Source organism: Acyrthosiphon pisum, chromosome A2, assembly GCF_005508785.2.
Source record: "Acyrthosiphon pisum isolate AL4f chromosome A2, pea_aphid_22Mar2018_4r6ur, whole genome shotgun sequence".
Lineage (NCBI taxonomy): Eukaryota > Metazoa > Arthropoda > Insecta > Hemiptera > Aphididae > Acyrthosiphon > Acyrthosiphon pisum.
In genome coordinates this window covers 5,413,974-5,432,660 of record NC_042495.1, presented here as the reverse complement: position 1 = coordinate 5,432,660, position 18,687 = coordinate 5,413,974, and the positions used below count along the sequence as shown (strand labels likewise).

At 35.7% G+C, this 18,687-nt stretch overlaps 1 protein-coding gene across 1 annotated transcript; it reads right to left on the bottom strand.

Moving 5' to 3' along the window:
- Positions 1-7,389: 7,389 nt before the first annotated feature.
- On the bottom strand, positions 7,390-17,577 carry LOC100161137. Its single transcript, XM_001947270.5, has 2 exons — positions 16,814-17,577; positions 7,390-8,542 (listed from the first exon to the last, which is right to left on the bottom strand). The coding sequence occupies exons 1-2, from the start codon at positions 17,097-17,099 to the stop codon at positions 8,409-8,411; spliced, it is 420 nt and encodes a 139-aa protein (XP_001947305.1). The 5' UTR covers positions 17,100-17,577; the 3' UTR covers positions 7,390-8,408.
- Positions 17,578-18,687: the final 1,110 nt, after the last annotated feature.

Genomic DNA, 18,687 nt, shown 5'->3' with positions numbered 1-18,687 from the left:
ACGAGCTGGTGTATTTCCTATTAACGAATTGGTTCTCGACTATAGTTCTTAGGTACCTAACACATAATTTACCGTGAATTGGTTCCGAATAACTCTCATTATAATATATAGATTATATTAAAACTGTGCTGAAATTTAATTTTTCAGCTATATTTCTAGACTATGGTTACAGTTTGAACACTAAAAAAAAACAAAGCGGGTTCCTCATTTCTAAGCTTTATATGACGAGAAATAGGATAGATAGAGAAGGAGTTAAACAGGAAAAATATTGTATATTAGATTTAGGTATATACAAAATGTGTTATGTAATATTATTATTAAATACTAATTGACTTTAGAATTTAAAATGAAAATTACCCGAGATTGGTTTAACAGATATAGGTACTCACTAAAGTAATACTAATTATTATAATGATACTATTTTGATACTACGAACCTATAATATAATAAATTCGGTTATATGTCAGGACGATTGCGAGATCAAATATAGATGTGAAAATCTGACCAACTTAGAAGTTTGAAATCATTAATTGTGGGAGTAAAATGTCCTACATCAGCATAAATCACAAGATGTTTAGTTCATGACCGTCCACCATAATCGCGTCTCGTTTTTTTAACAATTTTTTATTCATTTCATCATACCATATATTTTTGTTTAATATTACTATACAATTATACAGCTTTCATTATTTTTAGTCAATACAACATTATACTATATGTCAATATAATACTGTGTGTCTACTTAACTTACATACGTCATGTGAAAATGTGTAACAATTATAATAATACATGTAATTTATATTAATGTCACACAATATTCAATCATAGTGCACATGTATTGTCTGCATATACTTACTGTCTCAGTTTCTGTGGTTTGGTGTGAAAACGTCAATATGAGGCCAATGTCAAAATAGTTATTTTCGGAAAACAAACACCGTGGCGTTTTTCAAAATAATATCAATACCCGACCGCACATCAATACAAATGCGGATAAGACTTTTTTAAAACGTTAATTCGAAAATGACATTAGCCCTATTTGCACCGAGCCACGGGTATATTGTATATACCTATATGGCTATATATATTAAAATATAATATAATATGCGCTTGTGCTTATATTTACTATGATATGATTTACGCGTGAGTCATCTTAAAATTCCAGCAAACTCATCTCGTCGTGTGTACCCTCCTACAGATATTGGACGGACAGAATGTTACGGACAAAAATGTTGTACAGTACACGCGAAAAATATTTGTTTTTAACATTGTAAAAACGCGCGCACACAATATGTATCATTTGTTTGGTGATAAAGGCTAAAACGTCCACGTCTCTGTAATATATAATCCCTGCAGTATCCCATATCATTATACTCCCATACAATGATTATGATTATGATGCGAATACATAATATGTACAAAGATATCACGCCGAAAACGTTATTAATATTTATGTCGTCATTAAGCGAATCGTGATGGATGATAAAAACTAAAGTGTTATAATATATTACTATAAATGTATACACACGTACACACATTATACATTTATGCATTTATATATACATATTTGTAATTATAATAGGCAGAATTAATTTATAGACAATCATCAAGTAATTCATATAATCAAATAATATACGTTGGTTTGTAATCTAAATAATTATATTTTTGTCTAAGAATCTATGTGTTGTCTTGTGTTATACGGATTTTATTTTGAATATAAATAATATAATAGATTGTAAACGTTTATACCTACCTATGTTTTACCTATATTATAATATAATTATTAATTTGTAATACAATTATAATATTATGTGTTCCATTTGACTATTTCTGTAAATATTAAATAAACAGCATTGTACGATAATACCTATGAATTTACTGTTGGCTGTTGTAATATGACAATGTATCTTAAACGGAGTGATTACAAAATAAAACATAATATAACGCAAAAATTATGTACCTACGTCAATTGCTATAATCTTGCTACCCCTTGAAATAAAAAATGACTTCACGTTATATAAATGATAATACAATATAAGTGGTTGTTGCATGATAATTTATATGGATATTTTACTTATTTGCCAATTTTTTTCATTTGTTTAGAAAATCATAGATTGAATATAAGATATTTTACAATAGGTATTGTACTGTGTTTATTATAAGGTTAATATTGTACCGAGCCAATATTATAATAGATATTAAGCAGATATTAGGTAGGTATGACAAACTCCAACAAATCATGTATAAATCAATATTGTACTGATGTTAAGACGAAACATTATTTAATATTGAACAAAAATTTGAAAATTAAAAAAAAAAAAGTGTGAGAGTGTGTGAGCTCTGTGAATAACTCTGGGGAAGTAAAACTTCTTTCATAAGTAATTGGGCCCGTGAAATTATAAGTGAATTAGGGAGAGAATGAGAAAATTTAATACAATAAAAAAATATGTAATTTACGATTGACATTTTTGTTTATTATGGTTACTATGGACATATATAAATAAATAAACAAACGTGTCGTTTGATTTTTGGTTACGATTTTTTTTCCACCCACTTAATATAATAATATTACCTTAATAATACCCAATTAATTTCAACAATTTACACCTCAAGAAAGAAGTTTTACTTCAAAAAACAAACAATAGAGTATCGGAAATGATAGCGATTTCTACAATATTCGTGATGGTGGTTAGCGGCTCCGGGAGTAAAATTACGACGAAAAAATATCGACTTGTGTACAATATATCGAACATATTAATATTATCGTCGTAAATTAATAATTTTATGCTCCTCGTAATCTACTGCAGTGGCGTCCCTAAATGGAACAATTTTACTTATGGAATGCTAATCAATTTTGTATACGAGAACTCTGTAAATTATAATATATTCTATAATAATATTATGCTCGTCGTGACATATTATTATTAATTCAGACTTTTATTTAATTTAAATATGTTTCTACATGCGTGTAATAATATCGACGTTACGCATATATTTTAAGATAGCATATATAGTAGGGTATAGTTCATTTATAATATTAGATGTTATATATGAATATATGATTAATGTTTATAGGCTCGTCTGTATATGGATTCTATTGTAGTATGTTTATTATTGTTGTAAGACGCGCACAGTGACGTGAGCAAGCTTGATGATAATAAAAAAAACTGGCTACGACATTTTATCTAACAAAATCTATAGGTACCCTCCTTTCACCCCTTTTCTCAATCGACAAGTACCCATATTCGTTATCCAGGTGCTTTATAAATGTATTTCAAAATAACCAAATCTGTCGTTTAAATAATGTATACCATGTTAATGCGAACAACAATAACTATTGACAAAAGGTAGGCACCTAACTAACCATCATATGGAATGGAATAACAATATTATAATAATAAACAAATATAATATGAATAATATAATGGCGTACGACGGTTATTAGTTTGACATAGGTATAGGCCGTAGCCATATATTGTATAAAGTATTATTGTGTTAGCACAATATTGTGCTCGACGTTTCGTTTATATTGTATTTATATTGTACCTAACTATTCCTACGGAAACTCATTGAACGGTCAGTGGACTGTCCCGAGATACTTAGCCAGACAATAGGGGCATGGACCAGTTGTGCCTAAAACAAAACTTGTATTAAAGGGTCAGTATACCAATTGCGCTGCTTATATTTCAAGTCAGTATACCAATTGGCAATTGCGCTGCTTATATTTTAGGTAAAATGTACCAATTTGCTGTGCTGCTTATATTTTACAATTATATATATTAATGCATATATTTGGTAGATTATAAATATAATATTATTATTATGTACTTATGCTAACTATTATTGAAGTTCATTGTATAATAATTGAAAAAAAAATGATGAACAAAATGTTTTATTAAATCAGAAAAAATAATATTTCATAAGAATATACTGTAATATTAAATATAGAATAATATTAAAACAGTGATTTATTTAATTGTAATCATTTATTTATGTCTTATTGACATTCGTGTAATCATGTTCATTGTATTCCATTAAAATAATGATATTATGTGCTATTAAATAAAATAAATATTATTAGGCTGTTATTGAGCACAATTTATTGTTCTATCAACCCGCAGAAAATAACATAGAGCAATATTAAGTAGTATAATATTAAGCAGTATATGAAAAGGACATTTTAAGCGCAATTGGTAAGCTCCCAACAATAGTTATTTTCAAACCTCCATGCTTCCAGTCTCAATCTTATCATCCTTTCTTTACATATCCACTGAAGCACTAAATACTTACCTATTAATTATTATATAGGTACTCCCGTTACCTACCTGCAATTTACAGGATGATGCGCGTTGCCAACAACGACCCGTCACACGTCGTTTATATTAAATTTATGAATAATGAGTGTTGTTTATTCTGTGTTACATATTTTGTTTGACTTAAATTTGTACTTCAGTACTTGTGTACCTATTTAAAATGTTCAATATACGTAGTTATCTGTACTCGTGCCACGGTCCATTCTGTTATGAAATAAAAATAAATATTGGTATAATGTGTGTATAATATAAGTTTTTAAGATATTGGCAGAATACTATATTATAAGAGCGTTATAAGTAGACCCTCAGGAGTCTTGTACAATGCACGCAGTTGTGTGTCCGGTCGCGGTAAAGGTGTTTATTCGGCAGGACAAAAGATAAAGAAGCCATGTCACTGTCGACGATTGATGCGTGGTAGACGCCAAAATGTCTACATAAATACGGTAGCAATCTACGCGCACAGACGACGAAAAACCATACTCTCCATACCAGTCTCACCAATACATCGGTAATCGGTTAACGTAAGTCCATCACTATAGTCCATAGATACTCGTATCTAAGTATACAAAAATATGTTCGCGGACGGTAATTGTTTTCTCATTGTTGTCCGCTCTACGAGGTACTATCTTTACGACTCTACTCTGTAGACGCCGCAATTGTATAATATGAATGTATATTCACAATTTATTAAATAACGCAATATCAAACATAGTAGCTCATTTTTTCTTTTGTATTAGACGATTGTGAAACAAATGGAGACAATCATAATAATATGGGTAGGTACCTATTCAATAATTGAATGTACTTAATGTACTACTGAGGTACTTATAATTTAAATATAAGTGTTAGTTGATAGCTTAAGCAAACAATCAATATCAAAAATATCTAATAGGTAGGTAGGTACCTACTACCTTGCGTTGGTATTTTCTTAAACAACGCGTAGGTGGTGATACAGTATTTTATATAAAATGGACCGAGATAATGACACGAAATAAGTGCAATATACTATATTTACAGGATATATATCCAGCATTTGTAAATATATAGCGAAGGCAAAAACAACTTTTATTAAAGTTTCTTCGTTCAATCATTAAACATCAGTTGACTATAAATACACACATTTAAATTCGAACTGCATACATTACATAATAATAATATTATACAGTGAACATAAACAACGCCTTTTACCGGTTTCGATTTTTTTAAATTTAATTTCTAATATAGGAAAATTGGATACACTAACACTGTACAAGGCTATAATATGCACATTAATAATCGCATGTTATGATGCATAACATTCAAGTATAGTCTATAATATATTATGGGGTTATAAGGCATGTTTTTCCGGTGTTACATAACTGTGTATTGGCAAAGGTCTGCAAGCCCTTTATGCCATAGCCCAGCATCTAAAATATATTACGACGACCGTGCAGAAGGTAAATAGATCTACCACCCACGATATATAAACGACACATCATCGGATGCGTGTACATACGGTATACAGACACATTACAATATTATATAAGTCGCGCCCTAAATACGATTCGCAGCGACCGAAACGCACACCGGGCGGCTCCGTATGTACGACCGACACGCACACCGGTATTATAGGAGTAGGCACGACACACACGTGTGTGCGACGTACACGAGGGGAACTCGAGTAATGTTATTATTTTTTGATTATAATTAATGGGACGCGACGACGAAGAGATTTATTTCGCGGCGGACGTCGTCGTACGGTCGAGAAGACGACGATGTCACCGCAGACCGCAAAACCGGATACGCGCGCCCGGTCTATATACCTTAAATACACACACACCGTGTGACTTACCGTCAACTGCTGGCGTATATTACACACACACACACACACACACACGTCATCACACTCATAACGGGCGCGCGCGTACGACCGGATGCGGACGTCATGTGTTTTGTCATCTCCCCGAATGCACACGGATGGAGAAGGCGACCCATTGTAGTCGGCTATATATACTTCTTCTTTAACTTATACATTTATTATTATTATTATTATTATATTTTCACAAACGTGCACTGCACGTGTATTATATATACACCTAGTGTATATACACGCCGCGGCCGCACTTCCTCCTCCCTCCCGCGTCCTCCGACGTAAGAAAAAATATAATATATAAAATACGGGCGTGAAGGTGTTTTTTCTTTTGTGTACACACACACGTTGAGCGATGAGCCTAGCGCACCGCTTACCCGCCGCTGTTGCTTCTTATTTTTCTTACTGAGAGCCTATACTCGCGGAAACGCATCCGACCCTCAGTTAACCACACGTACCCACGTGCATAACACTTTTTCATTTTTTATCTCCTCAACAAGCGCGACTTGCGAGTCCCACGGTCGCGTGACCGGAAAAAACCGCGGCGACCAACTTTCGGCGGGAAAAACAATGTCTCTAGAGAAATGTCACCGCCACTAGTGTTGTAGTAATACGTATTATAGGTACTGTGATGATATACAAATAAAACGAACAATTATTGAAAACACAAAAAAAAATTGTTAATATATTTTGTCGTCAAACACCAACGTATGTAATATAATAATATAAATCTCAATGACACTTTCCGCGTGTTATATTTTTTCTACATACTACTTTCTATAAATATATACTACTTATAAACTAAACATAATATCGGTTTAATTTTTAATAATAATTTAAATAGTTCAAATAGTCAAAATTAAAATAATAATAATAATAATAATAATAGTTATTGTGTCGCAAATAAAAATCAGTGTTCATGTCTAATAAAAAAATGTCTATTATGATTGTATATTATATTAATATATCAAGCAAATAACCATATAAAATAATAATAGGTATCTAAATAAATATATTCATATTAAAATCATCAATTCATCGATTAGAAAAAAAAAATATAATAATTAAATAATAATAATAATAATAATAATAATAATTTTTGTAAATAAATATATAATAATCTCATTAATGTATATATATATATATATATATAATATACATTACTTTAATAACGCATAAATATTTTTTTCTCACCGTAACAAATTGGACTAGCATTTATATTGCATATAATATTTCTTTAACAGCTAATATATATATTTAGTCATATATAGCTGCAATTGAGTATCTGGTGATGAATACATTTTAAAAGAGAGGAGAGAGAAGGGAGTAAATGTGTTTAAAAAAAAAATTATATAAATTAAATATATAATGTAAAATCTCAGCGTTTTTTTGTCTAGCAATGACAGTTGTACGCGAAGACGAGGCAAAAAAGTACAACGCGTAATAAAATTAAATGATTTTACGATTATTATTCGATTCTACAGCTGAACCGAGTTGTTTGTTATAGTTTTATTGACCTCTTCTATCTGAGTTCGTGCAGATGCAGGGAGTGAATAATTATTACGCACGTTGTTGCACACATACACACACTACTCGAAACGATTGTAAAGTTGTAAAAAAATTAATTTGCCGAATGTTTTCCCTATTTTTTTTTTTTGTTCCTTAACACTCGTATTAATATAACATAACATTCATTTTACATGCACATGCGAGCATCACAATATTTTGTATGGTAGTGTAGGCGCTAAACTCGGACAACAATCACACCATGTAATATAATGTAATAAAAACAATATGATGCGTACGGTTACAATAAAATACGTTATGTACCCGTTGTAACGCGCGTCAAATTTCTAGAAGTCTAACAATATTATTGTAGGTAGTAAAATATAATAGGTACAAAGTAGTTGTTGGCAAACGCGGAACAACCGGTGCGCCACGAACACTTAGAACGGAACAAAAATTAAATAAAAAATGAATACACTTTTAATTATATAATAGTATTAGATAATAATAACCCGATTATATACCCAAAAACCTAAATTACGCGCGGATTTCGTGCAACAAATGAGACGATTCGTGACGTAGACAGACGTAGAAGGAAACGGACAAAATGGTCTTTTTCTATAATATTGTACGTGGGGCTAGAGATCGTTGCGAATTAGGTACAATGTAACACTATATATAATATCGATCACGATTTATGATACGTCCCCCCTCCCCCGCACAATAGTCGGTCGATTTCGTAGTCAATTTCTTTCGTCGTCGGATGGTTGATTGAAACTATTGTTCTTTTGCTGCTGCTGGTGATAGTGATGCTGCTGCTGCTGCTGTTGGAAGTAGTTGTTGCGGTTATCGGCTTTCGGATTTTTTGTATTATGTTCTGAAATCAAAAATCACGCAACGTTTAAGAACACACTTTTTAGTTTTAAACATTCATTTAAGGAACGAATTGTATATTATCGTATGTAAGCGAGGAGTAAAATTATACACGATTTATTTAGTTTTGTTATAGCACGATATTTTTGTTGAACTTTGTACAAAGTAGGCATGGTTTGTCTTTTTAAAATATAATTGAACCAGTAATTAAAAATTTTAACGCGCAGGGCCCAGCAATTTTGGATTAAATACATAGTACTTTAATACGCACGCTTTACTGTTTGGTCAATAATTTCAACCGATTAAATAAATTAGAGCAATTATTATTTACTCGACGGAGCACCGGTCGTATTGCGAACGATTCGTCGTTATACAATTAAATAATTTACGGCGCGTCTATACGCTTGCGCGTTCGTAGAACTTTGTAATTTCCGGCTGGTATAAACCGTTAAATGTCGAATGTCGCAGATGACAATCAACCGTCCAACGCAGTATTGTAATAATTACTATAAATAGGAAACGAGATTTTAATGGTATTTGCGAATGGTAAACACGACACTATGACTTTGCACTTTACTCCGTAGCACCGAGGGAGATCGCCGAAATCTGGTCGAACGAAAGCGGGACACGGCGGCGTCACGATTAAATTTGATCGCCTAATAAACACGGAAGGTAAATAAAAACGAATAAATAATATTTGCCCGTTTGCCGCGTCCAAATTTACGGTCCCGTTATATTTTTTAATAACGATAATAATATACATAACTATACAACAGCGGATGACGGAGAATTTTTTTTTATTATTAAAAATATATTTAATTACAATCTATACAACATCTGTACAATAAGTAATTTTGATTTAAGATATTTACACAGCGAGACTGACAGATAAGGGAGGGCACTCAGAAGTGCTGATGACGGAGATTTCGAGCTTAAAAGTCATCGGTGTTTCAGTCGTGATAGGTATATTATATTATAATATCATAGTTCATGACATACAATGTAATACAATGAATAACTGTTAAAAATAAAATAACAATATTCAATATTGATATTTATCAATAGGCCTTGTTGTAATGCAGATCATAATATTCACGACGGTCGTAATAATATATCACTGCGCGGATGACATGATGATGGTTGTGACACCGACAACGACGGTTATGCAACACGCATTCGCCGGCCTATATTATAGTATAGTTTATCGCATTATTATTATTATAATTAATCTCTCAAACAGCTTTTGTTTCATTCGTCGGGTACCGTAAATTACGATGTGTAAGTAAAACGCCGGTGGAATCATTGATAAACCACAAAATTGGCCGTTTCCGCGTTCGAGCACGTTGCGCTGGTTTATTGTACGCTGATTTGTTATAACGCGCACGAGCGATCATTTTTCGACGGCTTCATCCTTGACATTACAAGATTAATTGTGGCGTAAGTACCTTACGCGTTTTTTAAACGTCCAAACCAACTGTATTTACGATACATGTTTACGGCGATTCTCCGTTATTCAAATATCGCGCACTTTGGACTTTGGGACGTTTTTCCATATTATAGTCCACCGATAGTGATATACATAATATTATATGATAAAGTTTTATGTAGGGAATAATTTTTTTTTCTCCTACGATACGTATATTATATTATTATATGTGCGCGTGTGCTTATGCATATATTGGTTTATCTCTGTTCTTTTTCGATAAGAACTTATTATAATTGTACAACATAATTATAATAATGCGTATAATAATAATGATAATAATAATAGTATGTAAAATCGTATTTACGTGTATAGATAATATGGAGAGAAAAAAATATGCGTGATATGTTGTTACACGAGTTATTGTTATTACGATGCGCGTGGCTTGTTGACGTTCTGAACGTTCTAAATTTTTTTTTTTTAAATACATTAAAAATAATAGACTGTATACATAATACAACGACCGACGTCAAGTGGTATTATAGATGGCATTTAGTTCGATTTTATAATAATAACAGTAGAGAAAAAAATATAATTATTTACACGCGATTATTATTATTATTATATTACATTAAAGACATTTAGAAAAAGACTATCATATTGAATGTATCTATTTACTTTTTGAGTGACAGATTCTCATAAAAAAATTTAAGTGCCTTAATTTACTACGCGCTTAATATTTACGGACGCGATGATGATAATATAATATTTAAATTGTTTATTTTACAGCGAAACAAAACTTTTGACCCTGATGCCTAAATAAATTGTCAAAAAAATAAAACACATCAAAACGTTAATGTTTAAATTATTGTATAAATACGGCTAATATGGAAAAAACCTTTATTTGGACGCCGATATAATATGTTGGTTAAATTTTAACAGTGAAACAACACTTGTATGTTATATCGGTATATAGGTGCATAGTACAGTTAGGTTAGTTATATAGAACCCGGGACATTAAGTCAACTTACATATACGAAACCATAAATTATTCATCAGAATTGTATCAATATTAATATTTTATCAATAATTTTACAATCGTCAAAAACGGTACGTAAAAAGGTACAAAAAGGTATGTATAAATTTGTAAATTAACAGTATTATTACACAGCGGGAAAAACGGTTAATATTAATATTACAATTAGTGTCAGGTACAATAATTAATAGACGGGGACACGGAAAGATCAATTTAACGAGACGGAGACACTTATTATTTTAGAGAACACGAACGTTTTTAACGTACTTATTTACATAATTATAAGTCACTACAAAAAAATCTTGTTTTTTAAGTTTTTACTCTTTTGAATAACAACGTATACATAGAACCTACCTACATTTTTAATTTCATATTCCAAAATAGAATATTTTTCGGAGTATTTAGATTTATATAAAAACAAATTTTGGACAAGTATAGTTTATTATTTATAATTAATAACTTATAAGTACCTTATATATAAAATTTCAATGAGCGGAGTAGTGGTCCACGGACCAACATTTTGTGGGGTAGATATCCCTTACACTAAACTGCTCCATTCCACTCGTCCAAAATTCGATTCTATGCAACAAACAACAAAGATCCCAAGCCTGCTGCAATACACTTGCTATGTGAACTGTGGAGAACCGACTACTGAACGGATTGAAAATGACCAGTTAAAATGCGATAAACGACTGGAGGATTAGGAAGCATAGTCAAGTGATGATTTTATTACACAAGTCCGAAGACTTAAACACTCGAACACAGTCCCCGCAAAACGACTCGGCTGCAGTATCGGCAAAGCTATGGGGACCATCAGAAACGTATAACGTTCGTTGTATATTATTTACTGCATTAGATATTTAGATTTGTGTAGAAAATTATATGGTTTCGCGATATTATACGTGTGTAGTCTTATATTATACGAAGCCGAACGGACGTGGGGTTTTCAAAAATATAACTAAACGGAAATATGAAAAAACTATATACGCGTGTGCACTGTGCATTGTACCGGGAATCGCGGAGATGACCTAATCCTAATGACGCGTGTTCTGCGGTGAGCACATCCGCAAATGCAGGAAACACGCTGTATATTATATATCATGGTATATATGTGCAGTGCACGCGTAACATACGATGGAAAAGAAACGGTGGGCGAGAAAAAAAATCTACTCGTTTTTAACGTCCTCCGCGGCAGCAGCAGCTGCTCGACTGCAAATTAACCACCTGTTGTATGGTGTATGTGTATGTGTGTACGCGTTCACCATCTGCAAATTTTTTTTCTCCGACTAAATCCTTGTGAGAAGGATATGGATGTTTACTTATTTATTATTATTTTTTAATCTTTTGTCCTCCGTGGCAACAGGTTATAATCGTGTGTGTGTCTTATCTAACACACACACTGCACTTGTATATAATACTGCTGCTGGTAGCAGTGTGTAGGGAGCGACGGGCATTTCGCTATTGTGTTTCCGAATGAAACGCGTTATAGGGGATGGATGTATAGATCTATTTGCAGACGTGGTACGTCTCTCCGGCACAGGACAGTTAAAAAAAATAGTCTCAATACTACCCTCCCTTTCACCACACCCTCCTTCAAGAAGTATACGATCGATTTTTCTCTTTGCGATCGCATTAAGTTTTACGCACAGTACATAATAATATAATAGTATACTGATGTTATGTATATTACCTATCATATTACACCCAACGGATTAGTAGGGTCTATAAACGATATGTACCTACTGAATTTGAGAGGAAACGGAGCAGCTAGGCAGCATCGGCATCGGTGCAACAACAAAACGTTTATCTATGACCTAGACCTTTGTGACGGTTATAACCTTTTGTCTATTTTTTTTCTTGTTTTGCCCGGCCAATAAGAGAAGACACTGCGATAACCGTTCAAATGCGTTTTGTATGCGAAGACAAAAGAAATCCATCGAAACGAATAATATTAGGCAATCTGGTCCGGCGGCCGGTTTTCTTGTATCCTACTTCTATTGTTGGATGTGCATTATATTATTATATACTACTACAACTACAATGGGTTGCGAACGATTATCGACATTATCGATTGCGATACACCGTGATAGGAATATTCATTAGTTTATTATACATAATATAATAATAATACGTGTCGTACAACGTCCATTAGATTCCAGGCCCGCGAGTCGGACAAATTGTGCGTGTAATTACGACGACGCGGTGCAATTATGTAGAGAAAGAAAATGTAAATACGGTCTGCCTGAAATCGGAATGATAATATCAAATGGTTGTAGAGAAAGAGCGAAGCAAAAACTATATTAATATACATATTACGTACTCGTGAGTCGTGACGACGGTCGGTCGGTCGGTCGAAATTTTAATGTTTTATAAATGGTGTGCGCGGTGACAAAATATTATAATATAGGCGAGAGGATGGCGGAGCGCGGAAACGAACGTTTTCTAGAACAAGTTACAAAGACCGCGGTTCGAAACAGGCCATTATGTTGTATTATTGTTTTTCAAGGTTAAACGACCAATTATTATTTTGTCTATGATAAAAAAAAAATGTAACAATAATACACAACAGACCGATAGGTCGTCATCATCGTTCATCCGATTCCGAGAACCCAAATCTGATTGTTTATCTGGAAAACGACGACGTGTTACGACCAGAAAAAAACTTATCGTCGTGAAAAAAAATTGTACACGATAAAGTATAACACAATCATAATTATTATTAATATTAATATAATGTATTGTAATACATGTCAAAAGCATATATATTATATTAGACGTAATAAATAATAGTAATCGGCGGAGAACGGCCGTTGCTGCTGCAGATAAAAGACGACGACGCGCAAACGGAATAATAAAAAAAATGTTATCGTGTGTGCGTTGAAACACATCGCGTCGTGTACCGAAGCGAAGAGAGAAAACTGCTCGATAACAGTATCACATAATAAATAATAATAATTATAATATTATCGTACTATAATAATAATATAATATACATTTTTTTTTAATTTTACGAATTTTGTAGTGGCAGTCGCGCGTGATACGAGGAAATCCGCCGCGGATCGAGTTTTTCGATCGGGTGAAAATCCAACAGTTGGTTTCGTCACACCGTCACCGTCGGCCGTAATGTTCATAATTATTGTTATTTGTATGCACACATCGGTAAGAGCGCATTTTAATGTAATAATATTTTATATTATTTTCGTTTTCCTCGAAACGTAAACCGGTCGACGACGTTTTTTTTAATATATTTTATCTCGTCGAACAGAATGAAAAAAAAAAACCGAAATTCGTAAAAAAAAAACGATAATTCAAACATTATACGCGCGCGCGAGCGTTCCCTCTCTCTCTTTCTCTACAAAGCACTCTTTCACTCTAATCTAGATGAGATGGTGCGCGCGGGACACGGTGGGGGAGGCGTAGGTCGGCGGCAGGTAGGAAAAAAACTCGTCGACAATAATAGTAATAATAATACTCGTTATTACGGGTTGCGTTGATCGCGTAGAGAGGTGTACGCGACGACGACGATCATAAAACATAATAATAATAATATTCTAGCGCACGTCGCTTGTTTCCCGCCCAATTTATATTTACGAGCGCGCGCGCGCACACCGACGAAACGGTAGCTGCCGTGTCGCCGGCGCATTATTAAACGGCCTTGGCGGAGACATTCTCTGCGCGCGGCCGCGTGTGATATCGGCGACGCGACAGGGACACACCGCTCGGCCGATTAGTGTTTTTTGGCCGCGCGCCGTCCAAAACCCGTTTTGCATGTCATTTTTTTCTCCAGTTTTCCCCTTTCGTCGTCCGCTGGCGACGCTATTTTTTCCACTAAACGTCGTCGTTGTTATATTATTCGAGTTCGGTTTTTTACGCGGAGCGCGTGCTACGGACACGTTTCCCGCCAATTTTTTGTCACCGTGTAAAACGTTTCTTTCGCGCATGTATGTGTATATATCACATAATAATAATATCATCATCACCATTCACCACCGCCACTACAACCACCACCGCCGACGGAGGCCTTGATCTCTCCGCGCTCGCCGTACAAGTCGTTCGGTTTTTTTTCGACACACATGCACCGCGGGGACAAGTTATTACGAGTGTGTGTGCTTTTTAATGTTATTCCGGCGACTCCGGTACGAGGAGTTTATCCGGGTGTACGATAAAAATAACGACTGCATGTATAATATTGTATGAGTACGCAGCAATAGTTTTAGGAGAGAAAAAAACTACCGCCGTCCGTTTACGGACACGATGACACGTTGTCTCGTCGCCGTACGTTTTTTCGAAAAAAATACCGGTTTTCAAAAGTGTCACGTTCGATTTCGGTCGAGCGCGAAGAATGAAAAACGCGCGTTTATTATACCGGTCGTATATTAGATCGATCGTCGTTGTACGCGCGGCGCACGTCTCGTGCATTTTAAAATTTCAACCGACCCTCGCCCCCGCCGCACCCCCCGACCACAATATCGACGCCGACCTACCGACACACACACACACACACACACACACACACACACACACACACACTCATAACCATTATTATACCTAACCTAAAATCATAAAAAAAAGGATTTTTTTTTTTTTACTTCAATCCGGACGGAGACCATGTATCGTATACAACATGTATAATTTATAATATAATATATTATCATGTCGGATTACCGAGCCGGGCAGATGTGGCGGGCGACTACCGTAGAGGTTTTGGCGGCAAAATACGTGCGTACGCCTTACACACGCTTCCACCGCTGCACGCGGACCTGCCGCGGGGCCGACGCCCGTGGTTTGTTCGGACGCGCACGACCGCAATCTCCCTCCATTTTAAATACAATTTTTTTCCGACCTGTCGTTTTCATACACACGGCATAACGCGCCTTGTTGGTGATTTATTGATAATTTTTATTATTTTATGGTTATCGCGATTATGATGTCGTCAAAAGTTCACCTCGGTCGCGCACACGTTCACACACACACCACACATAAGGATGTAACCCTCATGTTTGTTCAGTAAAACTGAAATTCCTAAAATTAACAATAAAAATAACATTAACCTCGAACGCCGCGATACGTGTGTTTACGCTTACGTAATACGACGACGACACCTAACCTCACGGATATGGCGAGACACCGAGGCCTTTGCATCACATTCACACACACATACCGTCTTAGCACGATAAAATACCACAGTCGGTTTTCCGACATGGAAGACGCGAACCCAAAACACGGTCTTCGAAGGGACGAATTCGATATACAGCAACAGGTGTGTGTGGGGACCGAGGAGAGCACGTGTTTGGCGCGGCCGACTGACGATAAATAATATTATTACTTGTCATAAACGCGCCGATTGTTTGTTTGCTAAAACGTTTCGTAATCCGCAGCGGCCGGTCGACGATAATTACATAATAATTGTTTCGTTACCGACTAAACAGTAAACACGCACCAAATTGATCAACCGGCCGGGTACGCCGGGCGGAGAGGCGAGTCATGAGCAATATATTATACTTGACATTTTCGATAGGCACAATATCCGCTCGTCACGAATAATATGTTCTTATAGTCGAATGTATCAAAATAATCGTCGGCCGGTCGTCGCGATCGTGACGGATGCGTTCCGATTTTTTCCCGCGCGTTTGGCCGCCCGCCCGAACGAACGAACGAAAAATAACGGCCGCCGACGCGCCTGCCGCCCGAAACTCGGCGCTAGCTACAATAATAATACGCCAGCACCGCGATATCTATATACCTAGCTCCTATCGCGCGCGGCTGCCATGTTTTCGCGTCAACGATCGCAGTGCCTAACGCATATGTCTACTCACCGTTGCCGTGATGATGGTGCGACGATGTCGGCGGCGATTTGATGAGTCCCGCGAAGAAGTTACGGCGCTCGTTCGGCGACATGCCAACCGGCTCGTACCGGGCAGCGAACTCAATCCGCTTCCGTTCCATTTCCGCCTCGTTGCGCATGATCACCATGAGATGGGCCCGTTTCTCGGGCGGCCCGAATATGCATCGAACAGCCGACGCCCGCTGCCCGTTGCGCTGTCTCAACCACCGTTCGGCCGCTGATTTCTTACCGTTCCCGTTGACATCCGATAACACCATGGCTGACTGTTGATGTGCTGGTGGCTTGTTGCTTACCCGCGCCCCGTTGGACAACGACGAAAGACGGTCGCTCGACGAAACCCGCTCGTTCACGTGTTTCGTTTGCCGGCGAATGAATCCGCGAGCACGTCTGTGGGTGGTGGCGGCGAAAAACGACGGTTTAAAAATATTTTTTCAAAGGGTGTAAAAAAATAAATAAACTGTTCGATTTTCGCGCGGACGGCGACGGCGAGACGGCGGCTGCTGCTCGGCGGTCGTTGACGATTTTGAATTTGAAATTCGGTCGGTTGGATAACGGTCGCGCGCGCGCTCGACTGTGTCGTTCGTTCTCGGTGGGCGGACCGGTGGGGCGGGCGGCCGGCTCACAGTGTTGCCCCGACCGGTTTTGCGCGGGAAATCGGCGACCGACGCGCGCTCTGCACACCGTCAGACACCACGGCCGCCGTGCTGTAACCGTTTCGCGGCCCGCGGTACTGCACTATAATAAATACTGCACGAAAATACTATTACTACTACTACTACAGTACTACTAATACTACTACTACTACTACTACTACTATTATTACTATATTACTACTACTATTAGTACTATACTACTACTACTATTAGTACTATACTACTACTACTATTAGTACTATAGTACTATTACTACTACTATTAATACTTCTAAAACATTACAACTACTACGATGCGTTTTCGATTTATGTTTTCGCGGTCATTGTCGAGAATTACAGCGTTCACCGCCGTAGCGAGATCGGTCACTGCTTATTATAATAATATTATATTCAACGGCCGCTAAGACGTGACGCAGTTCGCGACGTCGTCGGGTCGCGATATCCGTTCACCTTTTGGTCGTTTTCGTTTTCATCGTCATCGTCCATTATCGATATTGTTGTTGTTGTTGTTGTTATTATTATTATTATTTCTTCACAGAGCACTGTAGGTATTTTTATTTTGCAAACAAAAAATAATAATTAAACGCATGATCGTGTGGGTGTGGATGTGAAGGGTGGTGGGTTGTGGTTATACGGTAATACCGAGCCGTGTGTAATTGATAATAATATAAAAGATTTCTGTAAGATTTTTTGTCAGTACCTACCTCCTACCTAAATCTTCAACCCTGGTACTCGCGGGTAACGAGTAGTGACGTTTAGACAGTTATTCAAAACCTTCAGGTTTTTTGATGTTAAATGTCACTCTGCAAACTGTTTTCGTAGTTATCTACCTGATCATTGCATAACAAATATTATACATATGTTATTATCATCACGTCTTTTTTGTGCTTGATGATCTGGACATTTTTATTTTGGTTCACAAAATGTGTTGGATAATCGTTTTATTGTAGTCTAAGAGCAATACACTGCATTATATCATAATCATAAGGTATATTATATTAAAATGAATTAATGTAAAACATATTTGGTTGGTTGGGGGGGAATTACATTTACAAACAAAATTGACCAACCTTATTTAATTTATTTATAATATATATTAATTTTAGTATAAAGCTGGTTTTATTTATAAAAAAAACTATATCATCATTTAAATTTTCCCTTTTTTTGCATAATTTTCATGCTTAATAATAGGG